This window comes from Dendropsophus ebraccatus, chromosome 6 (genome assembly GCF_027789765.1).
Source record: "Dendropsophus ebraccatus isolate aDenEbr1 chromosome 6, aDenEbr1.pat, whole genome shotgun sequence".
NCBI lineage: Eukaryota > Metazoa > Chordata > Amphibia > Anura > Hylidae > Dendropsophus > Dendropsophus ebraccatus.
Window position 1 is genome coordinate 109,708,941 of NC_091459.1, and position 27,768 is coordinate 109,736,708.

A 27,768-nucleotide genomic window follows, 5' to 3' on the forward strand; every position below is an offset into this window, starting at 1 on the left:
AAAATATAGAGTTTGGGATATACTCGCCGTATAAGACTACCCCTCTTCCAATACACACCAAATAAAAAAAAATAAAAAATTTCAGACATCAGTGAGATCTGAGAGGCAGAGAAGGAGGTGCAGTAATACCAGTAGAATACAGAGGTGGCCAGACAGGTGAGAAGGGTGTGTTTTTCTGGGCGCAGCACCACTCTACCATATCTCTTTTTATCATACCCGGAAGCCTGGACCTTGCTCTGCCCTTCATATGGTCATCGCCTACAGCGGGGATGCAGCCATTTTTATTTCCCCCCACTGCATGCAGCGGCCGCAGATTCTCCAACCCAATTCCAAAGTTTTCAGCACTCGCCCTATAAGATGAAACCCGGCGTAAAAGACGACCCCTGACTTTTGTCTCCAGTTTGGGTGCAGGTTTTACAACTCCATTCTATTGAAGTGAATGGAGCCTAAATGCAAACCACACCTGAACTGTAGACAAGAGTAGTGCTGTCTCTGGAAGAAAGCAGCCATGTTTGTGAAGCACTGGATAACCAGGCAGTATGGTGACTAAATAATGACATAGATTAACACTATTTATCACTGCTACAAGGGGAAAACCCTCCAAAAGGCTTCATAACATACCTAGCACTCTGTATATAACCACATGGCAACCCCATAAGGTTAGGCTCCACTGTGATGCATAAAAGTCTTTTTCGGCAACAGAATTCACACTAGTCCACTTACTTGTGGAAAAAAATAAAATAAATAAAATATCGACAGCAAGTCTATGGGGATATTACAATCCCTATTGATTTCACTGGGGAAACTAGCATGAGGAGTCTGAAATCTGCACTGCTTGTCAATCGGCCAACGAACAAGCATCTTATTTGCTGGCTGATTGCTGGCCGTTTTACATGGGAATGCCCACTTACCCGATAATCGGCCCATGTTTAAAAAAAAAAAAAAAAAAAACTTTTGCTGCAGATTTAATGCAGCAAATCCATATACTGTGCATCTGCTCTTCGCTTTCTTCGCTCAGATAACTACTTTCTAAAAGATCCAGTAGGGTTACATAGACCTGTGTGACGATATCACCCACAGCTTTCACAGAAATCTGATCATGTGGGTGCCTGACAAAATAGAGAAGGTAAATGACAAGGGCCTGCGCAGCAGACAGGCTCGTGAATTCATGGCGTTTTACATGATTTTTAAGAACAGGCAAAATGATTATTTTAGGTTCCAGTTATAATGCTCCTTCTTGACTCTGTAAAGCAAATAGTCCTCGACCTGCCGCTAGAATGGTTCAACATATTTTTTCCACTTCAAGTTGTGCTTCACCTGTGGAAGATACACCATGTTATGCCTAGAGCAGGACCTGCAGGGGCAATGTATAACCAGAGACTCTGTGTACTGTATGGAGTCCTACATCACCTTCGCCAAACCCTGCGTTAGATATTGAAAAAAAAAAAAGTACTAGCTTTGTCTGGATGGTCCCTTTAAAAGGACATCACTTCAAAAGGGAATCTTACCCCAGGAAACAAGGGAAGTAATGTCACTAATAAAATTATAACTTCCCTTTAGCAAAACCACACCTGAGTGAGCCATCTGTAAGAACACAGGCAGGATGGCAGCTTGATTTGTGTAAAATACCACTTAAAATGGTTTAAAAACAGCGGAATGGATAAAATAATATAACCCTTTGGCAGATGTTACAGCTGGGGTATAAAATAAAGATTAAAAACAAACACCGTACAAGAGATCCCTCTGAAGAGAGGGAGCGATATACTTGGCTCCCCTCATCCCTGCATCTGTTACCTAAAAACACTGGTTTCCATTGCACAATCACCAAACCGACACAATAACAGACTGTCAACGACTGGGATAAAAAAGAAAACCCATATTCGCCATACACACAGCAACAACCCACAGACTCTCCCAGATCACACTGAGATGAGGCGGAAAGACTTCCAAGTCTTGAGTGAGGAAGGATGACCCCCCCGATCTCTTCTGTCCTGTGGGTGCCCGCAGAGCGGGGGTGGCGCCTTCTGCTCCATTGCATGCACAGCCCCTCCTGTCTGGCCACAGCCATCTTCTGGAGACGAGTTATCCATCCAGCGGCTTCCCTAAGTAGACCAAAGTCACTTCTGTGTTCCCATACACTGCAGAAACTGCTGGATATAGACAGGTCTTTGGAAGTCCCCTAAATGCCACTCCTAAAAACTCATAACCACGCTCAAAGGCCAAGGTCTTGTCTTCCATATCCAAGATCACTCTGATCCTTTCACCTATCTGCAATGGAAAGGAGAAAACAAAATACATAAGTAGAGGTCAAAAGCAGTGTTGGGTGAACCTTATGGGCAGAGTTGTTGGGGTTCAGAAATGTTCTCTGTACCTGAATGCTCGGCATTTGACTCCTGGCATCTGGACAAGTTGGATATTCATCCAGCGCCCGCTAGAAAAACATGGCTCCAAACGTCAGGAGTCAAATGCAGAGTGTTCAGGTGTGGAGAATGTTGCTGATTCCGAACAGTTTTGCAAGTCAGCTCAACACGAATAGTAAATAGGCTGGAGCAACACCAAGACTGTCGCACAATATCAGTCTATACTGTGGTGTGATATGAGGGTGTGCACCCAGCAATGCACAATTCACATTGTGAAGCTTTTACTGGATATAAACATTGCCTTTAAGAGGAACCTATCCGCTGGTTAAATGATTCCAATGTGCTGATAGATTCTAATAGGGCAGGGGAAGTAAGACTGGGCGTATCTTCATTACAGCCATATGCTGCACCATTTAATATGTAAATGAAGACATTCCAACTACTATACTCCTTAATTCACAGATCTGCCAAGCTGCCGACTCCTGCAGAACATCTAATGATCAGCTGTGCAGCAAAGTCATGCCTCTGGTACATATGCAATGAGCTGGGTGCAAAAGGCTCTGCTCTTTGTTCCCATTGAAGTGTATATCTGTTTTTGCAAATGAGGTTATTCCTTCCCACACAGCATTTTTGCTCAGTATTTTGGTCAACCAAAACCAGGAGTGGATTAAAAATTTGTCGCAGTGGACTGATCGGCTGAGTGCCGGGAGCCCCCAAAGCAAGCCAGAGCGGGGACCTGGTAAAGCATATACCAGCGCGACTGCGAGTATGTCATCCAATTGAAAAGAATGGGCAGGTACCCTCAGCGGATTTCACAGTGAACTCGCATTGTAAAATCAGCTGCGCATACGGTACGTGTGAACGTACCCTAAAGGTGTATTCTGCTCTCACTGCTCTGGTTCGGCGGGCTGCAGTGATGTTGCGCTGAATATGCATCTTTGCGTCTCCCACTGAAATCACAGATGCCTCCAAGGAGAATCCACAAGCCCTGAAGCCGCCTGTGATTGAGTTGGAGCCATAGAGGCTGGTTGGGAACACACACCAGCTGGTGAGCATTACCCTAGGTCCTGGCCTCCAAGTGATGTCACAGGCCGACCACCGCTCACAGAGCAGAGGCTGGTAATGTAGGCACCAAGCTGTCAACTATTGGCATGTAGTACAGGGCACAAGTGTAAAAGTATCCTGTTATCCTGGGTTTGAATACAAAAAATACATTCCTTCTCCCTTTTTTCACTCGGCACTGGAGGTTTGGATTGCACTAGCTAACACATATTCCTTTATATAGGTGGCTCTGCAAAAATTTGACAGTGTTTGGTCCCCATGGACTGCCCTTATGTCCTTACTGTGTGCTGGGCTCTCTCTATATTCTCAGTAAGCGGGAGGGGCACTCGTATGGATGAATTGTGTAATTTTCTTTTGTTCTTTTTTAGGCCATCTGCCCCTGCATCTGCTCTAATGGCACTAGTCACCCCTTTACTGAAGCGCCATAATTCCCTTACTTCCAGCAAGTGTAAATCTGTCCTGGTCAAGTAAGGGAAATACAAGTACAAGACACTGTTCTGACATATACACACAATCTTATATATAAAAAAAGAAAAAAAAAAAAAAAAAGGAAGAAAGAAAGAAAGAATCGCCCCCCCATGCCCATCACCTGACCAGGTCTGGAATGTAATAAATATTCCCTATTAAAAGGAGAAGTCCGACCAGGCCTATTTTTTATTATTATTTTTTTTTTTTTAAAGTGCTGGGGAAGATAAAAGAAACATACTCTTACATCCCTGGCTCCAGTGCTGGGGGCAGTATACAGCCACTCCAGTCCCCAGCTGCTTCCTGGTCTGAGCGGGTACCCGGGTTGGGACATGTGAGGTCCGCTGAGCCACTCAGCGACCAAGGCAGGACCCAACATGTCACAACTCAGGTCCCCGCTCAGACCAGGAAACTGGTGGGGACCAGAGCGGCCACCAGCGCTGCAGAGGGGGAGGCAAGAGCATATTTATATAAAAAAAAAAAGATTTTGAAAACCATGAACATTTGATAGCGAATATAAATTTTGGAAAATTGTTTCATCCTGCAAGATCATCTGTACCAGAGACCTTAAAGGGGCTGTTTGGCAAAATAAAAACATTGAGGGCAGCAAGGGGTAGTGCAACTCACATGTCACAGTCCAGCACAGCTGCTCCCCATCTTCTCCCCTGATTGCCTGATCAGAGGCCACCGATTGGCTGAGCACACCGTTCCTGCAGGGTCACAACATCACAGGAATTGGGGGATACAGGAAACCAGTGGGAGATGGGGAGTGGCAGCTGCACTGGAGTGGAACAGGCGAATGGCACTTGCTTATGTCTTCACTACCCCCGGCTGCCCAGCACATGCTTTTTCCTTGCCCGGACAATTCCTTTAACAATCTGCTATTTTAGCTGTAAGTGGCTACATTTCCATCACAGTAACCCCTTCCCCACCCACCACAAGCAGAATCTGGCCCCCTTTGTATAGTAGGCTGTACTCTCTGGAAGGAGCAGAATAAATGTCAGCTTTTACTCACCTGATATTTGGGTGCATTATTGCACTGTGGAAAACTCCCATTGACTTCTCCATTGTGCAATAGGTTATTATCAACTAGGTTCCAGCCCCAACTCTGATCATCACTTCCGAGGAGCGCCACGTAACCCTGACACTGCATGGGAGCCCGTTTGGTTGCAATGCCAATAACCGCCACTGTGCCAAGTGGCCCTTCCCACCATACTTCCCAGGCGTGCCGCCCCTCACTGAAGCCAATTTTGGTGCGCGCCCCGTCAGTGCTCTGAGCGATTGGGTTCCGATGCAGAGTAAAACCATTCTTCTTAATGTAAACATTTCTAGAGCAATCGTTGGAGCTGAAGCCATGCTGGAAGGCGCGGACCTGCAGGGACATCAAGATACTGGTGCTTAGACTGGTGTAAGGTTTCTCAACACATAAATCACAGGAAGTCAACATGACCTTCAATAAAAATGCATAACAGAAGACTTAAAGGGTTATTCCCATCTCAGCTTGTTACCCCCTAGACCAGGGATGGGGAACCTTCGGCCCTCCAGATGTTGCAAAATTACAATTCCCATCACGCCTGGACAGCCGAAGCTTTAGCTATCCAGGCATGATGGGAATTGTAGTTTTGCAACAGCTGGAGGGCCGAAGATTCCCCATCCCTGCCCTAGACGTAGGATCCCTGCAATGATTACAGCGCATACCTCGACTGTGTCTCTTGGCCTATGTGTGAACACACCCTAGAAAGGGTTTACCCAGGATATAAGACCGGTCTTCACTGATGCATTATGTAATCACTGATGCATTATGTAATACTAAACATATTTCGAAAGTCTTGTAGGAGCCATATAGATTTACAGCCCCCCTATGTGCCTGCATTGTATCACTCTTAACAACAGTATTATGTGGCCTACAGCACAGTGACCAGTGGAAACCAGAAAGTGATCAGATACAGAAAAGAACAGTAAGTAAAGAAGTGCAAATTTAAAGGGAATTTCCATTTAAGGCCCCTTACACGTTAGATTTGTTAACTCCAGAATATTGCAAATGCCATGTAAATTCATATCTCTTATAGTTCAACACTGACAAAAATCCTCTAAACGCAAAGAACTTGATCCATCAGGGAGGGCGACATAATATAGGTTCTGGTAAAATGAAAGCTGAGCTGTGACAGGTTGCTATTGGCAACAGATAGATGAGGCCTTATATTCTGACAAAACCCCAAGAAAAACCCTTGAGGTCTCCATTCAGGATCAGTGAGTAACATACACACAATGGGGGAGATTTATCAGACATGGTGTAAAGTGAAACTGGCTCAGTTGCCCCTAGCAACCAATCAGATTCCACTTTTAATTTCACACAGACTCTTTGTAAAATGAAAGGTGGAATCTGATTGGTTGCTAGGGGCAACTGAGCCAGTTTCACTTTACACCATGTTTGATAAATCTCCCCAATGAATGGCTGCAGAGAGAATGAATGGAGACAACGACCAGATAAAGGACCAATCAGCGAGCCGCTTACAGTCACCTATCTGACCCGGACAATAGAAGCTGTGATCTGATTGGCTGCTCTCGGCCCTATCAGTTTGTATTGAGGAGCCGGAATGAATGAGCCGCCCGCTCACCTTCGCCTTGTATGTGGGCAGGTTACACAGCACGTCGGTGCGCAGCGCCTCCTCGCTCACCGTCCGCAGGCACAGGCTCCGCCACACGTCGTTGTTCTCGTCCCCGTGCAGGCAGCGATGCCAGTGTTTACACACCAGGCCGCAGCTCCGGAGATCTGACAGCTCCAGGTAGGAGAAGACCAGCTCCAGCACACGGCTCGGTAATCTCCCCGAGCCTGAAGCGGGAGGCGGTGGAGGAGGTACAGCGGGAGCCGCAGAGGGAGCGGCGGCCGCCGCCATTCCCTCCGTATTTCCCGGTTACCGGCGACTCAGTCCCCTCCACACTCCCACATCACCCAGCGCCGAGCAACATCCTGCTGCATCACGTAATCACTAGCCAATCACAGGCCGCGGTTACAAAAATAAATAGGAGGCAGTCCAATCAGAGCTGACATACTACGAGCGCTCCAGCAGTCTTCCTGTTCTATCTCCACCCTGCATTCCTCAGCGGCGGAGCCCAGTAGCCAATCAGCTATAGACCCGGCCTCCTTATGACAGTGAGTGGACCAATCACAACAAAGCGTCCTGCGGCGCATGCGTCTCACATGGGTAGCCGCCCCCTATGACCTGTCAGTTACGGCCCTTAACCAATCAGAGGGCGTCTTTTACTTCTGCGGAAAGAATGTGACCAATCGCGTGTAGCAGCACATGTGTAAGTGGGGAAGACGCCATAGATTCTGGAGAGCGAGGTGTGTGATGTAATTCTGCTGTGTAGCCTTCTTTTATGTAGTGTACAGGTCCGGCGGGTGTGACCCTAGGTCATAGGACACTGTACCCGCTTTATCGTCGTGGTGCATGCTGGGAGAGTTCATTACTAGCTGGATAGAATACACTCTGCTCCTTACCCTGTCTGGCTAATATGTATCAAGGATAGTAACGTTCTAGTGTGTACTGTACCCAACAGAGTGCGTTTCTGTCACCTTCAGGGGCTATCCTGGTGATGTCAGTGCATAGGACAACCCCACTAGACACGTGACCTTCACCTTCTCTGAGTCCGCTGCCATCACTGCACTGGGTGCCATTGTAATATGGGATTTCTCACTATTTTTCCTTGACCCTAAGCTAGTGGGTGTAGCCTGGCTGCTACAATGTCTCCTCCTATACACTGCACTCACACAGAGGAGGGAGGTTCTGTCTCCCCTACAGCTCTATAGCATGCCCTCAGAAGCAGCAGCAGCATGGAGGACATTATAGAGCCATACTGTGCATTATCCCTGAGTCAGCCCATTGTCCACCTTTTTATGTTTAGATACATTTACATGGGTACTGTCCTAAAAACCAAGCTTGACACATCAAATGTTTTGATCAGTCTGGGTGCACGAGAAGGAAGAAGTAGCTGGTAACACATTTCTTTCACCATCTCACAGCTATCTCCATTATAAGTCTATGGGATGCAGAAAGGAGATGACTGACAGTGTTCTGCTCTCCCTACTCATTTCCATTATCCATGGGATCTCAGCAGTAAGACTCCACTGATCAAAATGTTTGACATATGCCTGTTTTTTTTTTTTCTTTTTATGATAGGTAAGCTTTAAAGGGAATCTGTCTGCTGCAATTCATGTTCCAGACTGTTGACACAGTTAGACAAGGGGACACATTGTACCTTTAATATATTCATAAAATGTTTTTTATTCTATAGAATGAAGAGTCAAAGAGGCTTTCCCAAGCTCCTTATCAAGCGCTACAAAAAACATGGCCACTTTCTTCCAGAGACAGCACCACACTTGTCTCCAGTTCAGGTGTGGTTTGAAATTAAAGGGAACCAATCACACTAAAATTGGCCTTAAAGCTAAGGAAACGTGCTGGTACATCACCCTGTACCCTCCGTCCCCTGTACATACAGACTGCAAAGTTAGTTTAATAACCTCCCGCGCTCTATGTAAATTACCAGCCAAGTAGTCACTGGGTCCTGGGCTTGCTCCGGCGCGGTAATCACGCCCTCTGGGCGTGTTGGAAAGCGCCGCATGCTGACATCACTTGGGGGGGGGCATTGCACGTCGGCCACGCCGACGTCTTTACTATGCTGCACATGCGCAGTACAGTGGGTGAAGCCGCTGCTGTACTACGCCGCGCAGGCGCAGTACAGCAGTGTCTTCTCCGGGCGTGATTACAGCGCCAGAGCCAGCCCAGGACAGTGACTACTTGAACAAGCCACCCACCCACCATGACTACTTGGCTGGTAATTTACATAGAGCGCAGGAGGTTATTAAACTAACTTTGCAGTCTGTATGTACAGGGGACGGAGGGTACAGGGGGATGTTTGGGAAGTGTGCTGGGTGATGTACCAGCACGTTTCCTTAGCTTTATGCCAATTTAAGTGTGATTGGTTTCCTTTAAGCTTGATTCAGTTCAATGGAACTAATGGTGCCTTTACACAGAGAGATTTATCTGACAGATCTTTGAAGCCAAAGCCAGGGACAGACTATAAACAGGGAACAGGTCATAAAGGAAAGACAGATTTCTCCTCTTTTCAAATCTATTCCTGGCTTTGGCTTCAAAAATCTGTCAGATAAATCTCTCTGTGTAAACGGACCCGAAGTTACAAAACCCCACCCAAACTGGAGACAAGATAATGAAAGCTACTTGGTGTCTCCTTCACCTAACAGCTATCTAACAGTGACACCAGTTTGGAAAGTGAATTGTAGCTGACAGATCGTTTGAAGGGAATATGTCGCCTACATTTTTTTTTTACTGATTAGAATCAGATACTAAAACATTTTCTTTTATTCTAATCAGTTTCTATTTACTGACTGTATTTTTATTTCTTTTTAGCACATACTTATGGTGGTCATTCCACAGATTGCTGCTATTGTCTCCTCTACTAGTGTCACATGTTGCTGTAATACTATACAGATCACTTTACAGCAGCCTCCAGCTTATCACCAGAGACACAACAGGAAGTCTCAGCTTAGTTTTAGCACCAGTAGTAAGAATAAAAAACGCAAGATATCAGGATTATTATTATTAAAAAATTCTGAAAAAATATGTTTAACATAAAAACATTGTTTAAACAAGAAGTCATTTTCTGAGGACAAATTCCCTTTAAGCTGTTTTTCAAAGAGAATAATGAGTTTAGGTAGGTGGGAGCCGGATAAGAGGAGAAAGTATTTTTCTCTGTTCAGATATATTACAGAGGGTTTTTTTTTTTTTTTAATTTTCAATTTCAGTCCACTGTTCCTTGACTTTTCATAATTAATTAGTTTCAGTCTGTATGAAAAAAAAAAAAACACATTAGGAAAGATCATGTCCCTGTTTTCAGAAGAACAGTGTAGCCCAAAGGCTGTGAGGTTCCTGTAAGGAGGATTTATGGAAAATACAGCTAGCCGCAGCTGTCAGAAAGTGAAATTCCATCACGCCCCCATCTTTCCCTGACATCATTTCTTGGTGTCGTTTTGGGAGACCCCCATATGCTTTATACAGGTGGCCAAACCCACCATAACTAAAATGTTCTTTTTTTTTATCTCTTTCTATTTTCTGACTAATCTTTCATATTTTTTTACTGTGGTGTCCTACCACAGGTGTTACTATTGGTTGCACCCTTCGTAAAAGCCTGTACTTATTGTTCAAGTGGTGATGAAAGTAGTGATAAAGTTTTGCCTCTAGATGCCGCTGTTTTAGAGAGAGTCTGTCCCCTAGAAATAAATGTAAAACATTATTGAGCGTACTCAGTTTGAAGAGGTCGTTCCTTAGGGAGCTCCTGCTCTCTTCTCTATCTACCAGTGTCATTTGTTGCAGCAATGCTGTACAGATCACTTTACAGACAGAACAGGAAGTCTCAGCTTACTGTTATACCCCGTAGTGAGAATGAAAACTGCTAAATTTCAGGATCATTTTATAATATAAATAGTAAAAAATGGAAAATTAGAAAAAAAAATCACCAAAAATTCTTAAAAACTATCTTTAACGTAATATCTCCGATAGGTCCTCTTGTGATGACACATTCCCATTAATGTGTGTCCTTCTGGAATCTATACACGTCGATGCCATTAACTTTCAGCCGCAGAATAAGTTCATTCTTCTCTTTCAGAGCTCCCTAAAATGTGTGGATGGATTCCTGCCCCTACCGTGAGTGTTCACAATGAGTATTGATCCTGGTTCAGGTAAGAAGTCATTTATCAGATGCAAGTTGTATTTGGGAGTAATAGTGAATCGGATAGACGTCACAGTATCATTCTTATTTTTTGAAGAATTTTTTTCCCCTGTAACTTAGGTCCTGGATAAGACCTTTCAAAGGGACTATCCAGGATACATGAATAAGCATGTGAAAGGGGTTCCCCAGGCTTAAAAGGGTATTCCACTCAAACATAACCTTTGATATATTTCTGCCCATGGTGAGACCAACCATTCCTTCCATACTTGTTATTGTCTATTCAGTCTCCTTCCCCCAGTTCTCAGCTGCTGCTTTCTGCTGAAGACACAAAAATGTGTGCGTGAGCCTTTCTCTCTGTCTCCCCCTCCTTCCTTCTGAGACAGCTGATGTAAACAAGTCCCTGGCAGGCTGTATCTTCAACGTTGTAGCTTATTTGTAATGCTGGGAGGGTTATTCTTAGGTCAAGTTGCTGATGAAATCACTGTGATTATCCCTCCCAGTATTACAAAGAAGCTACAATGTTGCAGATACATCCTGTGAGGGACTTGTTTATATCAGCTGTCTCAGAAGGGAGGAAGGGGAGACAGAGAGGAAAGCTCACACACAGATTTTTGTGTCTCCAGCTGAGAACTGGGGGAAGGAGACTGAATAGATTATAACAAATATGGAAAGAAATATTACTCAGCATGAGCAGCAACATATCAAAAGTTATGTTCCAGTGGTATACCCCTTTAATAGAACATATTCCCTTTCTTGCAGAAACAGCACCACTCTTGTCTCCAGTTTGGGCATAGGTTTTGCTGCTTATTTCCATTGAATGAATGGAGCTGAAATACCACACAAAATCTGAGGACAGGGGTGGTGCTGTCTTTGCAAGAAACTGACTCCCAGGCCGCCACCTATCAGCTGATTGAAGGGGCTATGACATGTGAACACTGCAGCTTCAATGTTTATTTCTTGTATAGGTAAAGCAGCGCCTTGATTGGTGGGGACCTGGGAGTCGGACCCCTGCCAGTCTGATGTCCTGTCTTGCAGATAAACCATTACTTTTATAAGGTTGGATAGCCCCTTAAAAATCCACTCTACTTTCCAAGTATTTAGGATCCAACAGTAGGAGATCATTGGGGATCCTTACAGATTGTGGGAACGGTGGGGGTCACTTGTCTCACCTTACTATAGGACTAATAAACCCCCAGATCAGATATTTATTACCTGTCATGTGGATAGGTGATATGTTTTAGTCTTGGCTTAACCCCTTCCTGGTAGAAGCTACTGTATGTATATAGGACAACATTAGACATATTTATAGGGGTTATCCAGCATTAGAAAAACATGTCCACTTTCTTTTAGAGACAGCACCACTCTTGTCTCTAATTTGGGTGCAGGTTTTGCAACTCAGTTCCATTGAAGTGCATGGAGTTTAAATGCAAACCACACCTGAATGGAAAGTGTCACTGTCTGTGTTTTTTTTCAATCAATAGTCAAGGCGATTTTAAATAACTTTGTAATTGGGTTTATTAGGCAAATATGCCATTATCTGCATTCAAAAAGACTTTCCCCAGGTCCCCCTTCCTCCTTTTTCTCAGATAATCTCGACTCTTTTACATCAGTCGAGCCCTGTCTAATCTATGGAGAGGGGAGGAGGGAGATTAGTCGCCAGCAGAGAACAAAGGATTACACAGCGGGACCTGTGTGAAAGCCGGTATTCAGAGGTCTGTGCTGACCTCAGAGGAGATAGCCTGGTGATGTAGATGTAAATTACTCTTTTACTCTTTGATGTCCTGTTTTGGTGCCTAATCTCCCTCCACCCCTTCCCTCTCCATACGAGAACCATGAAGACAGGGGGGAGAGCTTCAAACTGCTTTTTCATGATAAAAATGCATTTTCCGGCTAATAAACCCAGTTACAAAGTTTTTTAAAATCGCCTGGACTATTGAGTTCTGCAAAAAAAATTTAAACGACCGTGACACTTGAAGAAAAGAGTCGTGGTTGTCTCTAAAAGAAGGTGACTGTGTTTTTCCAACACTGGATAACCCCTTTAAATGCTTATTTTTATTCCTGGGAACTTACTTTGAAACATCTGTGTAAACTTTGTTTTTCTATCTCCCTGTTAGCTGCAGGCGGAATAATGGCTGCAAAGTGGGACTCTGGTCATGTCAGTCCTGTGTTAAGTCTGGCAGTCAGTAAGGAGAGAGTGATCGCTTCTGGTGCTGAAAATGGGGAACTTACCATCTGGAGTGAGCAAGGAAATCCAATAGGCAAATTACATCTGAAGGGCGAGGAAGATGTGACGGGTCTGACCTTTTCCCCAGTGTCATTCTCTAAGTTCTATGTTGCTCACGGGGAGACTATCTCAGTGCTGGACACCAGAGCCTTTGGGGAACCAGTGGAGACATTCAGCATCAACAAGGACGAGATCAACTGTATTTCTGTTAATGAAACGGACAGTCTCTTAGCGGCTGCTGATGACTCTGGTACTGTGAAAGTCTTAGACCTCCAGAGTAAGAAAGTCTGCAGGACCCTGCAGAGACATACTAATATTTGCTCAGCAGTTGTTTTTAGGCCCCAACGCCCACAAAGCCTTGTGTCATGTGGCCTCGACATGCAGGTGAGTTCTCTGTGCCGCTGGATTATAACATTCAGGATGTTTCATTTGTTAGGAACCTAAAGGAACTTGCTAGAGTGGGCATAGGTTTCATGGGTAACAGAGTTTCTGCAAACAAAACTTATTATTGTATGATGAGAAAATGTATGATGAAAACATCCATAATTTTTGGTTTACTATCTGCACCAACTCTTCCTTGTTTTTATGAAAAATGACATTCAAAACCTGGCTCCTGGTTTTGACTAGAGATGATCAAACAGAGCTGATGTTCAGGTTCGTACGAACTCGAACCATCGGCATTTGAATCCCGCAGTCTTTCCGTTCCGTGGGGAAGGTGGAGACAGCCCGAGTCCCGCCTGGAAAACAGGAATACAACCTATGGCCCAGGCTGTATTCCTGTTTTCCAGGCGGGACTCCGGCTGTCTCCACCTTCCCCAAGGAACGGCAAGACTTCGGGAGTCAAATACCGATTGTTCGAGTTCGTACGAACCTGAACATCAGCGCTGTTTGATCATCTCCAGTTTTGAATACAGATGAGAGCACGGCATGTGTCCCTCCGCAGTTCTATTCATTCTCTATGGAGCTGCCGGAGAGAGACGAATACAGCAGTCGACTCTTTCTAGCGGCTTTATAGAGAATAAATAGAACCGCGGGTCACGAGGGTCGATTTAGAGATCGCTGTGGATAGGGGACAAGTTAATTTTAAGCTGAGAACCTCTTTAAAGGGGTTGTCCACTTTTTAGTAAAATTATTTAGTGTACAGTATTAGTAAGTGTACTCACTGCACTTATTGACAGCAGCTCCCTGTGTACCTCATAGAGTTAAATTCAGACCCTCCTCCAGGCTGTGCTGCCCTGCCTAGTGGTGATTCTGTCTATAAGATGGCTGACCATGTCCCACCCCCCAGTGTCCTCCATAGGCATATACAGGCTCTGTGGTGAAAACTAGGGGGCGGGACAAGGTCACATGCTCCTCCATGTCAGCCATCTTAAAGGAAGACTTGCCACCGAGCAGGACAGCACAGCCTGGAAGAGGGGAGTCTGATTTTAGCTCTGTGGGGCATGCAGGGAGCTGCTGTCAGTAAGTAATGTAAATACACTAAACAATTTTACTATAAATGGCCGACCCCTTTAGGATTGAATCTCCTTTGAGTTGATAAATGATGGTCTTTAATGTGAGATCAGTGACACTCACTATTCTATAAATGACATAGGAAAACTATACAGTACATAGTAATTTGTCATGTTCTCTGACCACTAGGTAATGCTCTGGAATGTGCAGAAAGCAAGACCACTATGGCTTACAAATCTGCAGCACTTGGCTCAGGATGAAGAAGATACGGATCTCCATCAATCCCCCGGTCAGCTCTTTAATCCACCGCTGGCCCATTCACTTTCAGTGGCCAGCTGTGGAAATGTGTTTTGCTGCGGTGCTGAAGATGGTAAAATTCGTTCATTTCGGATAACAGGAACTCGGTTCGAGGAGGACTTGTGCTTTAAGGCTCACACTCAAGGCGTCTCTCAAGTCAGTTTTTTAGGGGAAGATCCTGGAAAGACTTTGCTGCTCTCTGGAGGCAATGATGGGAGAGTGTGTCTATGGAGTCTCGGGAAAGAGACAGTACAAGCTCAGAAACAGCAAAAACATCACCACTCAAAGAAGTCAGCATCAAAAGTTAAATTGAAACATATGGCAGAGGCATCTCCAAGAGTTTCTTCAAGTCTCTGCATTGAGCATGGAGAAAAAGTGAACTGGATTCTAGGAGCTGATCTTCAGGGGTCAAAGGTGGTTTTGGTTGCAGACCCTAGCAATGCCATATCCATGTATCAGCTTGGTGAGCTCTAGATTGTGGAGGTGCACCCATTAAAGTGCTAAGAAAGTGTTAAGGTATAGTAGTATTGGACATATGCAACCAAGTCACTTGATAGACTGATGGGACGATAACCCAGATCTATATGCAACACAAGGATTTATGTGCAGTGCCTTACTATGTTTCTTAGGACATATCAAAAGTTTTTCCTCTAATGACATGTTTTAAAGTACACTTTAAAACAGCTATGCAGATTTAAAAAAACAAAAACAAAAAAAAACAGCTGCTTTCTTCCACAAACACCACATTGTGCTTAGGTTGTGTGTGGTTTTGTTTGTCTTTTCCTCTGAAGGGAATGGAACTGAATTGTAATACCACCTGGGAACAGGGGTGGCACTGTTTTCGCAAGAAAGTAGTAGTTGCGTTATTAATAACACTGGATAATCCCTTTAATATGTCACAAGCTTCAGTCATTTGTGATTTCCTCCTCGAATGGTAGTAAAAAAAGTTAAGTGGGCAATGTCATTAAGAAATATGGTTGACCTTCTTACAAGGACATGTAAAAAGCTTTGATTGGTTGAGGTCTCACTGCTGGGACCCCGGGAAAAGCAGACGGTAATGCATTTTACTCCCTGGCTTTCAGCAGTCTTCGTCCAGGTTGCTCCATTATATGATCATTGAGCAACTGGATGACGTTGACTGCCAGATGATTGATCACCTACTTCTCCCGATCAGTGGAGGGCCTGACCGATCAAAACCTTGGATGTATCCCTGTGACTAGTGTTGAAAAAACTTCAGAAAAGTGTCCGTGTTCCGCCATGAGGCTGAACCCGAACACTCAGCATTCCACTTTCAGGATCTGGAGAAATTGGATGGATCCAGCTTCCACAGAAGGTGGGAGTTGAATGCCGAGGGTTCGGCCACGTGGCCCAACCTGGACGCTTTTCTGGAGTTCACTCAACACTACCTGTGACATGTCAAAGGTTTTCTTAATGACCAGTGCTCTTTAAGGTTTCATTTTGCACTATTTTATTCTGTAAGCGTTGTAAAGAGAGTATGTTGACATATTGGGAAATTTATATAAAGAAAATAATAAGTATATGAAAATGAATGATATATATGTATTGTGGCATATGAATTCTGGAAAGTTTAAAGTGTATCTCCTTCACAAATATATTAAAAAGTAATTTCTATGGACAGCAGGAAGCCTTTCATGCACCCAAAGCTATTGTTCTGGTATGTTCAGGTAGGAAATCACTCACATGGTTAAAGTTTGCTCATATCTTCCATATTGCTTCTCTAAGCATTGCACTATACTCCTCACTACTTTTTTCTTGTATGTGTTCTCCCGGGGGGGGGGGGGGGGGGGTGTTCTACTAATCACAAGAACAAAGGGGCAGTAATCCATAGTGTTCTTCCCTGCACAGCAGCTCTCATGTGCGCGGCACCATCAGAGTAAGGGCCCTATTACACGGGACGATTATCGTGCGAAAAATCGTTATATCTTTTGAATTTAAACGATAATCGTTCTGTGTAATTGCAGGCAACGAACGAAAAATCGTTCGTATGTCGTTGATTGTTGACTTAGACTTGAACCTAAAATTATCGTTAATCAGTCGCTGTAATTCCACATTAGTTCGCTCAAGTTCCGCATTTGTTCACTAATCGTTCAGTGTAATTGCACATTGTTCATTGTTTTGCTGGGATCAAAAGGAATAAACGATCATAGTAACGATCGTAATAACGATCGTATCTAACGACCATCGTTCTGTGTAATATGGTAAACGACTTCAGGTTAACGATAAACAATCTTGTTTGCGATCGTTTATCGTTAGTCGTTTAATCGTTATAAATCGCTCAGTGTAATAGGACCCTAACCCTTGCTTATAAGTGTGGGGCTGGGTTCACACATTTTTTTTTACTTACTTTTTTGGGCAGTAAACCTTCTGAAAAGAAGGATCAAAAAAAAAAAAAAAAAAAAAGGGGAACAATAGCCTGCTATTCTATTAGTCACTTGGTGTTGCTGCAGTTCAGGTTGGCAACAGGAGAGTCAGCAAAACCTGGAACCAAGCACAGGACAGAATATGTTGGATGTCAGGTAAAGAATGGCCCACCTTTGCTATAACACAACATTTAGGGCCTTATTATATGGCCTAATCACTATAGTAAATGAGCGCCGATCTGCCTATTACACGGCCTGATTCTTGTGCAGCAAGCGCTGTGTATATATATATATATATATATATATATATATATATATATATATATATATATATATATCTCTTGTTACAAAATTGATGGTTGTTATTGCAAGAAAAGAAGGAAACCATTTAAAAAAAAAGTAAATAAATTAAGATATCGCTATAATGGTATCAACCTACAGAATGGTATTATCATGTATTGTATACCAAATAAAGAATACTGAAAAAAAAAAAAAGTTGACATGTGACATATATGCAAAAATGTCACTAAAGAAAATATTGACTCATCTCACATAAAATGAAGTCCTCAGTAAAAAAAAATAAAAATATATATATAGTACAGTAAACAACCCCATTATCAGTACGTCACCCACACTGCTACTAAGCAGAGTCGAGCTGTGTCGCGCAGAAACAAATGGACACAGTGCTCAGTTAAACGCTTCTGCCTATTTAATTTTAGCGATCAGCGGAGGTCTCGGCACCTCAGGGGCTCTGCAAAAGGTACCAAAAAGTCACTGAGCCCGGCCATGTGACCAAATGGCAGTTTATAACTACATACTGGACAATGCTGCACCCTGCAGAAGTTGCCTGTCCCTAGTGGCACAAGCTGGCTACAGCATTCTGGTCACTAATGTGGCAGATCTTTATAAAATAGCTTTTTTTTTTTTTTTTCATTTTACATAATCTGCACATTTATTCCAGGAAAACTCTAATTTTCACTATACTCTTTTATAAACGCCTTAAGCGTAATTTTCAGCATGGGGTCACGTTTTGGAGATTTCTTTTAATAGTTTATGTCAGAAATCTGCAAATGGAGGTCAGTACTGTGTAAATCACCATATCAGGCCTTAAAAATGTGAGTGGGACTCTCTCACTCCTGAAGGCCTGATGTCTGTCTAAGCAAAAACTTAGGGCCACATGTAGGGTGTTTCTGAAGCCAGAATGCCCTGCATAATCAGAAGGCCATCTTTTCATTGTGGCATAAGCTAGCCACAACAAATTGGGCACTGAAATGGCTTATCTGTAGAAAAACTGCAATTTTCATTGTACATGCTTATAGTTAAAGAGGGTGCCCTGATTGACAGTGCAAGAAACTATTGGCTCCTCGCTCTTTCAATCACTCTTGTAACTACAGGGCTGGAGCAGTGAACTTTCAGTGTAGGCAACTATGTATCAGTCTGCCTGCCCCAGGAGCTTTCTGAGCAGCTGCTGCAGACCGGAGGTCCAGGAGGATAAACACACTGCTGTGGAGTGATGTGAGAAGTGAGTATGCTTTTGCAGGGGACATATTCTACAAGAGAGGTGCTAAACAGAGGGGCCTATTCTATGTATCTATATATCAAAGTCAATGAGCGTTACAGTTATGAAGACGTGTCCCTGGCATATGCTACGGAAAAAGGGGTAGATTTGCCCCTTTTCCGTGGCGTACGCCAGCTGTACCCCCTGCTCGCCTGATGGGGGGGAGCGGGGGCGCGTCAAGGCAGGAAGGAGGCATGCAGTGGAGTAGCTACCTTAGAGGCAGGGAAGGCGGTTGCTATGGGGCCCATGGAGGGAGGGGGCCCAGAGAAGATAAGAGCCTCCTGTGTCCCCTTTGCTTAACCCCATTTACTGCAGTGTGTAAGTGACCCAGTGTTCTCTTACATGCTGCAACACAAAAAAGGGTTAATAAGCTCAAGACAATTAGCTCTCTGCCTCACTACTCTGATAACCTCTGAGCTCTTGCAGAGGCCAGGGGTTATTAGTGCAGGAGTAGTGAAGGAGAGAGCTAATTGTCTTCTGTATTAACCCTTTTTGTGTTGTAGCATGTAAGAGAACACTGGGTCACTTACACACTGCAGTAAATAAAGGGTTAAGCAAAAGGTAGTCTGCTTCTGCACCTATGTATATTACCATGAGGCTCCCAATACGCTGTTATAGTTAAATACAGTGGATGGACAGAACAAGCAGACTTTGGCTTTTTGCTCTACCAGTCAGAGATTTTTTTTTTTTTTGGCCACATCACCGAGTACGTATGTATATATTATAGTGTGTAGGGGAGGGGGGCCCCATGAATCCAAGCTACGCCCCTGGAGGCATAGCCTCCTCCCGCGCCTTAAGGCCCTTTTACACAGAAAGATTATCTGACAGATTATCTGCCAATGATTTGAAGCCAAAACCAGGAACAGACTATAAACAGAGATCAGGTCATACATTAAAAGCCTGAGATTCCTCCTCTTTTCAAATCCAGTCCTGGCTTTGGCTTCAAATCTTTGGCAGATAATCTGTCAGATAATCTTTCTGTGTAAAAGGGCCCTTATTTATCATGATTTGTGTGCAATTCCAGGCGTAAATCATGATACAAATCTACACCTGAGCAGTAAGGAGGTGTAACGGTCTGGTGCACTTCATGAACTCGGGAACGCCTCTTTGACTCTTCTTACTATATATTAAAAGCATTTTTCTATTATCAAAATGTTTGTTTCACTTCACATCAGCTACACTATCTCCTTCTTTCCTGCTACAGCCCACCTTAGAGACAGCAATCTATGGAAACTTTGCATGCCCATCTAGCCACATCCTTCCCAGCATGCATGGCTTCACATCTGATACACGACTATAACTGTCGATTTGTAGATTTTATGTTTTAGGACAGGGATGGGGAACCTTCTGGATTAGGTCAAATCACAATTTATTTTTATTCAGATCATCTATCAAAGGTTGATGATATATATACTTACCTGTCAACATCAGAGGACCACCAGAGGTCATATTCCTTACCATAGGCTTATGTAACATCTTTCGAAGGGTCAGATCCTCTATTTATAAAAAATTGTTGGATCATTGTATACTGTACATAAAACACTGGGGAGATTTCTCAAGACCAGCGTATCTGTACACCGGTCTAACCTGTTCCCGTGTCCCACACATAGGCCTCTCAGGCACATGGCCCTCAGTAACTCCAGCAAATCTGAGGCTGCTGTGCAGCGGTCTCAGAAAATTAGGGTCTGTTTACACACACAGATTATCTGACAGATATCTGCAAGATTTTTGCAGCCAAAACCAGAAATGGATTTGAAAAAAAGAGGAATCTCAGCCTTTCCTTTATGAACTGTTCCCTGTTTATAGTCCATTCTTGGCTTTGGATGCAAAAATCTGTCAGATAATCTGTGTGTGTAAACAGACCCTAAAGCTGAGTTTACACGGAACGATTATCGTGCGAATTTGCACGATAACTATCTAATTTGAACGATAATCGTACGTGTAAACGCGGCAAACGATCAAACGACGAGCGAGAAATCGTTCATTTTGATCTTTTAACATGTTTTTAAATTGTCGTTCGTCGTTCACAAAAATTTTGCCGATTGTTCCGTGTAAACAGTCGTTCACTGATTTTACCTATGTGCGAGATAGGCTTAAGCGATCACAAAACGATCGCAAAACGAATTTTCTGTACGATATATCGTTCCATCTAAAAGCTGATCGTTATAGAAAAAAAATCGTTACTTCGAAATCGTTAATCGTACGATCGGGCAAATTATCACTCCGTGAAAACGTAGCATTACACCAGCTCTGAACTGGTGTCGATTTTGACCAGTACAGATAGAAGGCTAGTTGGCACCACTATACGGTCCACAAAAATGTACATATATAGATGTAGCTTGTACTAACAAGATCACGATGACACAGTATACTGCACAGGGTAATGAGATGTTCTAATGCATCACCATATGATCATGATAAATTTTAAAGTGTGATTCATCCTCTTCACCACCAGGTGGCACATGGTGCTATTCTTATTGTTGATTGCTGTCAGTTGATTCCCCAAGGCACATTGCTTTACTGTACAGCAAGCCAATCCTGCTGTATGCAACCTTGGTTTGCTGTCAGCTGCTTAGTCTTCTGGGCAGAGGTAGAAAGCTCTGTTGCACTTTGCACCACATCCTTCTGCCAGGGAAAACCAGTGCCACTAAGCACAGACAACACTTTTATTTAACTAAAAGGGTTGAAGAGGGGTCTTAATTTCAATAAAATTTTAATAATGTTTGCATTTCAATAAAGGTTCTTTTTTTTTTTTTTTTTTTTTTTTAACTTACTAAGTAGTGGATGCCATGTGGTAACCAGCATCTATTACTGAGCTGGAACTTATAGTGCGTTTACACAGTCAGATTTATCTGACAGATCTTTAAAGCCAAAGCCAGGAACAGACTATAAACACGGATCAGGTCATAAAGGAAAGACTGGGATCTATCCTCTTTCCAAATCCATTCCTGGCTTTGGCTTCCAAAATCTGTCAGATAAATCTCTCTGTGTAACATGGAACATGGGGAAGGGGACCATTCACATAAATAACACACATTACAATGAGACAGCTGATGTAAACAAGTCCCTGGCAGGCTGTATCTGCAACATGTTCTTTGTAATACTGGGAGGATTAATCACAGTCAGTTTATCAACAACTTGACCTCAGAATAACCCTTCCAGCATCACAAAGAAGCTACAAAGTAGCAGATAAATCCTGCCAGGGATTTGTATACATCAGCTGTCTCAGAAGGGAGAGATTAGGAAGGGGAGACAGAGAGAAAAGCTCACACACAGATTTTTGTGCCTCCAGCAGAAAGCAGCAGCTCAAAGCTGGGGGAAGGAGACTAAATAGATAAAACAGTATGGAAGGAATTGTTAGTCTCACCATGGGCAGCAACATATCAAAATGTCTGTTTGAGTGGAATACCCCTTTAAGAAGTACAGCCATTAGGCAGGATCTTTAGGACTATAAGCACAACTCCGTTATACAGATTTTATACCAAACTATTTCTGTTGTCCTGAGATCTGTATGTAAAATAGTTTACACAGTAGGAAAATGATGGAGATTCAAGGAGAAAAAAATACATTTGTTAAAAGAAAATCTCAATCTATTTATTAAAGATGGAAATACATGAGACAAGTTTGTAAAGGTACAACAATCCTTTTTTATGGAAAAGAACAAGGAGATAAATGAGGATGAATATAGATGACAATCCTTCACCAGGATTACGGCTTAATGTGGGTCTTGCAGGTATGGAAGGTGCAGGCTTTCAGCAGTTCTGTGAAAAAATTACACAAAGACAAAAATTAGTTTTAGTAAAAAAAAAAATGCAATAGTGAGAATGTGTGAGTAGACATAAAAACATCGAAAATTGTCGGCAGAAAAAGTCCACCTAGTCTTCCCTTTTAGTGTTTTCCTTCTTATTATGTTAGGATAGATATATGTTTACCACATGTTTACATTCACATCTGCGGGAAGTTTGTTTCAAGCATCTACTACTCGTTTAGTAAAGTAATTGTTATGAATGTGACTATGCACACTGTCTGTGTCCGCCATCTTGTCTGTCTGAGCGACCAGTCCTAACAATATTCTAATGTTGTTTCTGTTCTTTCCCAAACTAACCTGACTGTGTCCCCTTATTCTTATGTTCAGGTTTTTTTTATTAACACATCCTTACTGAACTTTTTTTTAGTCCTTTAAAGGTTTTGATCCCCCCTTTCTCTTCTTTCCTCCAGACTATAAAGACTTAAATCCTTAAGTCTTTCCTGATTTGTTTTAATCCTTACATCCTCCACCATTTTGTTCTATTTTATCAATATCCTTTTGTAGGTGAGGTCTCTAGAACTGGGCACAGTATTCCAGATGTGGTGTCACTAGAGCTCTATACAGCGGGATCACAATCTCCCTCTTCCTACTGGTTATATCTCTAGCTTTAGAGCTCAGCATACAATTTGCTTTGCCTACTGCCTGGTTGCACTGGTGACTCATATTAAGGTTGTCAAAAATCACTACCCCTAAATCCTTCTCTTCTAAAGTCTTTGCTAAAACAGAACTGCCGATATCATACTTGGATAGAGGATTCCTTCTCCCCAAGTGCATTATTTTACATTTGGGAAAACAAACTGAACTGCAGTTTCCATTGTTTGGACCACTTGTCTTTCTCACATGATCTGCTCGCAGTAAAGCCGTGCTGGTTTCTATCCATCAAACTTTATTATTAGGTGATGAATTATCTTCTCTTTTAGAAGTGGCACCTTATTAACCTTTAAACGAACAAGTTCTTCAGACTTATTGGCCATCGGAAAACACAGGGGGCTGAACCCTTACAAGTGGAGGCAATGCTATGACCAACTGTGGTGTCCCACCAGGTGTGTTGCTTATGGTTACACCCTTTGCAAAAGTCTGTACTCTAAGTAAACTGTTGTGATGAAGCAGTACCTAGGTTTCGCCACAAGATGTCACTATTGTATGTAATGGTACTTATGTTTTGCACAGCTGCAGGTAACCATAGGGTTATTGTTTGTTGTAATTTGTATACCAATGAGGACCTTTTCTCTCTCTCTCTCTACCTATCTCTGAGCTCCTTTCTTCTATGCTTTTCTTCTCCAGCACTCACAGGGATTATAACATCACCTGTAGGGAGTCGTTACAGCCTATGTACTCTATCTCGCAGCGTGGAGATCACCGACCACAAGGGAAAGGGTATAGCTAGCCTCCCTAAACTAAAAGCAGGCGTGCCACCATACCTGTGTGCCCAACGGGCACTGGCGTCACAATAATATACCATCTAATCTATATTCTGACCAACCACCACAGAAGTGGCGTCACACGGTACCATCTCGCAAGTGACCATTCAAGCACACTTTGAAAACACTGTGCAGAAGTAGCTCAGCAACCACCTTATCTCCATTACTAAATGTATTCTCCCCATTACTTATTTTAGAATTGCTGTAGTTATTCTTTTTCTTCTTCCTGTCACTTATATATCTAAAGAGGGTTTTATTCCCCACCTTAACAGATTTTGCCATTTCTTCCTTTTTTAAAGCTTTAGCAGCATTTATCATCTGCTTTGCCTCCTTCTGTATAATTTTATATGTCTCTCTGTCAACTATATTTTCAGTCTCTTTATACCTCCCATAGGATGATTTTATTTCCTTTACTATATCCTTTGTATCTCTAGTAAACCATAATGGTTTATTTTATCTTTTACTAATTTCTTGTAGTCTACTTGCCTTTTATATGGCCTGTTTTAGTACTGTCCATTGAACACTAGCTTTCAAAGTTTTATCCCATGCTTTTAATCCATTATTTATATACAATTTTCTTAAAATATATCTAAAATCCAATACTTTGGTTGCAGTATAGGATTGCATGCGGTTTGTATGTGAAACCATAAACAATGGTGGTCACTGGAACCTTAATTTTCTTTCACTTTATTCTAACTTCAGACACCCGATCCCAATTAGTAAATACTAAATCTAGAATGTTCTCTCCTCTGGTTGGTGACCTTAGAAGCTGTTTTAGAGATGCCTCTGTAAGGGCCTCTGTTACATTCTTGCTTTTACACATTAGGGCTCTATTACAGGCCGATTCGGCCAATTATTGACAACCATTATTGGCTGATTGCGTCTATAGGTCCGACACCATCATCAGCCACCAACCGTGCATTGCTACATATAATAGTGATGCACGGCCGACGGCTAACGATTGAATAAACTGTTAATACATTACCTCTCCACACTCCTGGTCTTTTCCCGCCCTATGCTCTCTTCCCAGTGCGGCTGTAGATTCAGAATGGTGTCTGAGCTGACAAGCCGCTCAGCCAATCACTGGCCGCTGCGGTCCCAGACAGTGATTGGTCTGTCTAAGCTGTGAAGCTGCAGCCGCAGTGCTGGGGGAAGAGCAGAGGGAGGGAAAGGACCGGGAGCATGGAGAGGTAATGTAACCTAAGTTTGAACCCTACTAGGGTCTAACATTTTTTATTTATTTTATTTTTTATTTTTGATCAGCGGATCATTGGCCCTATGACAAGGAGTGATAGCCCTCATAGTAGGGCCACAAGAATAACAGAAACAAAAGGAATTAAGCTGATAAAGTACCTGATTGTGTACAAGTGTTAAGAGATTCCACAGCGTCTGTGTAAGCCTTCCCGAGGAAATCATTCATACGATCCGATTTAATTTCACGTAAGCATTCTGTGGAGTCCTTGAAGAGTTGATCTTTGCGTCCCTCAGAGTAAAACAATCTGAAAGGCTGTGCAGGGTCATCTGTTTTCTTTCCAAATTTGATCTTTAATAAAGAAGTAAGTGTAAGCGACTTATTTTGCATGATATTTTTCTATAATAGTAGATATAATCATTTCTTTATTTATTCAGTGCCAACTTATTCTGCAGCGGTGTACAGAACCTATCCTTACTCAGATCAGTCCCAGTCTCCCACTGGAGCTTACAATCTAAATAGCAATTTTACCTATCTATATGTTTTGTAGTGTGAGAAAAAACTCATGCCAACCTGTTTAGAACATACCGTCAGCACACAGGCACGGCACCAGCATTCACATTCTGATTAACCCCCCCCCCCCCCCTATAAATTGCAGCTGTCTTAGTAGGATTTTCCAAACATTTTCATTCTCTCATTGTTGAAAAGTATCAGTCAAGAGAAGAATACCCCCCCCCCCCCCCAAGGCATTAGATATAGCACAGAACATTGCAAAGTGACATAACGAAAAAATGTATTCAATTGATTGAAAAGACAAGAAGAACATTGGTCTGGGAGGCTGCCAAGAGGCCTACAGAAACATTAAAGGAGCTGCAGAAATTTCTGGCAAGTACTGGTTGTGTACTGCATAAAACAACAACCTCCCATATTTTTCATATGTCTGGGCTCTGGGTCAGGGTGGAAAGAAAAAAGCCTCTTCTTACAAACAAACATCCAAGCCAGGTTATGTTTTGGAAAAAACCTACATCAAGTCTGACAAAAGTATTAGGAAAAATGTGTTCTGGTCTGAGACCAAGGTTGAAGTTTTTGGTCAAAATTCTAAAAAAGTATGTTTGGTGCAAAGCCAACACTCACTAGAGATGGGCGAGTACTAAAATGCTCGGGTGCTCGATACTTGAGACAATTATTTCCCGATGCTCGTTTCCAGTAACGAACCCCATTGAAACCTCAGAAAATTATGGAAACAACACGTAAATGGACAGGAAACAGCAGGGGCAGCATGTATGGACACCTCTGGGGCTGGCTAATTGCAACATTATGCCAAGTTATGGGCTCCAGGCTCTCTCCCCCATGATCCTGTACCTCCTTCCTCACTCCAACTTTTGTTCACTGTTGGGCCAGTTGATTGATGTCTATCAGGGGTCAAAGTACAGTCTTGGACACACTCATGCCGTAGCTGTACTTCGCTGATCCCAGTCTCTTTCCCCATACAACGACTCCCCCTCCTTCTCGGCTCTCTCCTTACTGCACAGAACACAGCACAGTGAGGAGGTATCGCTGAATTACAGATCCCAGCCAGCCAAGAGTATGTTAGCAACAGGACAAATTGACTTCTGACAGCTGCACTACAAGTCCAAGCCAGCAGCCAAGAGTAGCAAAAAAAAAAAAGTTTAGAAAATTTTAAACCCTTAGAAAAACAGTTGGGTTCTTCGTGTCGGATTCCTGCCTAACCGCACACTAATTCCCTGCCTAACACTCTCCCTGACAGACAGCAGCTCTCTCACTGAAGCGAGCATCGCGGGACCTGATTCTTATATGCCCAGGTCATCCGATCTGGTCATCCAATCTCTATCGACACGTAGGGTTTCCACGTGATGCTACGAGCTCCCAATGCCTCTCCTGCATGATGATTGGCTGAAAAAAGCCACCAAACATGCAGGAAGAGGAAGATGCCATTGTCTTGAGTATCGCAAGATGCTCGTCTGAGTAACAAGCACCATCGGGTACCCTAATACTTGAACGAGCACCAAGCTCAGACGAGCATGCTCACTCATCACTACACATCACCAAAAGAGCACCTACTCACAGTGAAGCATGGTGGAGGCAACACTATTGTTTGGGCCTGTTTTAGGTAAATTTGAGGGTTTTAGTCAAGGTGGAGGGAATTATGAACATTTCCACATTGGCACAAAATCTTCAGGCCTTTGCTAAAAAGCTGAAGATGTAGAGGAATATGTAATATAATTTTTGACAACAACCCAAAGCATACCTCTACATCAACGAAAGAATGGTGTCACCAGAAGAAGATCAAAATTTTGGAATGGCCCAGCTAAAGTCCAGACCTGAATTCAATTGAGGGACGACCTGAAGAGGGTGCTGTACAAAGGGGATGCCCTCATAAGCCAACAGATTTTCAAGGAAGAGTGGACAAAGATTGCCAATTCTTGCTGTACCAGGCAATATTGTCATAAACTTAAAGAGGACTTCACCAAAGAATTAGTTTAAGGGTGTACATATTTATGCAACCACATTATTTAACTTTTTTTTTATATTTTTCCACCCTGAAAGATTTCAGGTTGTTTTTCAATTGTATTATAGGCTACATTCACACACCTTAAAATAATACTAAAATACGTCTGTAATTTTGAGGTGGAAAAACTTTCCAATTTAGTAATTGAAAATTTTCTGGAAGTGCACACATAGAATAGAATAACGTTTGTAATTAATTACGACTGTCCAAATAAAGAACATGCTCATTATTTAGGATCTGCTTTTGCAAAATACAGCTGTTTTTTTTTCCA

At 42.9% G+C, this 27,768-nt stretch overlaps 3 protein-coding genes across 6 annotated transcripts in view; 1 reads left to right on the forward strand and 2 right to left on the reverse strand.

The window, feature by feature from the left end:
• Positions 1-391: 391 nt before the first annotated feature.
• On the reverse strand, positions 392-6,838 carry FBXO45 (F-box protein 45). Its single transcript, XM_069975636.1, has 3 exons — positions 6,506-6,838; positions 4,903-5,259; positions 392-2,268 (listed from the first exon to the last, which is right to left on the reverse strand). The coding sequence occupies exons 1-3, from the start codon at positions 6,782-6,784 to the stop codon at positions 2,083-2,085; spliced, it is 822 nt and encodes a 273-aa protein (XP_069831737.1). The 5' UTR covers positions 6,785-6,838; the 3' UTR covers positions 392-2,082.
• WDR53 (WD repeat domain 53) lies at positions 6,480-16,245 on the forward strand. Of its 4 annotated transcripts, none has more exons than XM_069975633.1 (4): positions 6,480-6,673; positions 10,572-10,644; positions 12,749-13,242; positions 14,500-16,245. In XM_069975633.1, the coding sequence occupies exons 2-4, from the start codon at positions 10,623-10,625 to the stop codon at positions 15,079-15,081; spliced, it is 1,098 nt and encodes a 365-aa protein (XP_069831734.1). In that variant the 5' UTR covers positions 6,480-6,673; positions 10,572-10,622; the 3' UTR covers positions 15,082-16,245. The 4 variants fall into 4 exon arrangements, with proteins under 4 accessions (XP_069831734.1, XP_069831733.1, XP_069831735.1 ...); XM_069975632.1 differs by lacking the exon at positions 6,480-6,673 and adding an exon at positions 6,964-7,233; XM_069975634.1 differs by lacking the exon at positions 6,480-6,673 and adding an exon at positions 6,964-7,196.
• A 5,869-nt stretch (positions 16,246-22,114) lies between these two features.
• LOC138795910 (serotransferrin-A-like) overlaps positions 22,115-27,768 on the reverse strand; it is a 31,550-nt gene continuing 25,896 nt past the window's right edge. The window contains exons 16-17 of the mRNA XM_069975637.1: positions 25,129-25,318; positions 22,115-22,307 (exon numbers count right to left, since the gene is read on the reverse strand). Coding sequence (XP_069831738.1) covers positions 22,255-22,307; positions 25,129-25,318 — 243 coding nt within the window. The 3' untranslated portion in view covers positions 22,115-22,254. The remainder of the gene's footprint in view (positions 22,308-25,128; positions 25,319-27,768) is intronic.

Excerpts from the sequence above, each read along its gene's own strand:
- FBXO45 (XM_069975636.1), bottom strand. The coding sequence starts at position 6,784 with ATGGCGGCGGCCGCCGCTCCCTCTGCGGCTCCCGCTGTACCTCCTCCA. Across the intron at positions 5,260-6,505 it reads TGCCCACATACAAGGCGAAG|GTCCGCGCCTTCCAGCATGG; the intron begins GTGAGCGGGCGG and ends ATGTCCCTGCAG. Across the intron at positions 2,269-4,902 it reads ATAATGCACCCAAATATCAG|ATAGGTGAAAGGATCAGAGT; the intron begins GTGAGTAAAAGC and ends TTTCCATTGCAG.
- WDR53 (XM_069975633.1), top strand. The coding sequence starts at position 10,623 with ATGAGTATTGATCCTGGTTCAG. Across the intron at positions 10,645-12,748 it reads GAGTATTGATCCTGGTTCAG|CTGCAGGCGGAATAATGGCT; the intron begins GTAAGAAGTCAT and ends TCTCCCTGTTAG. Across the intron at positions 13,243-14,499 it reads CATGTGGCCTCGACATGCAG|GTAATGCTCTGGAATGTGCA; the intron begins GTGAGTTCTCTG and ends TCTGACCACTAG.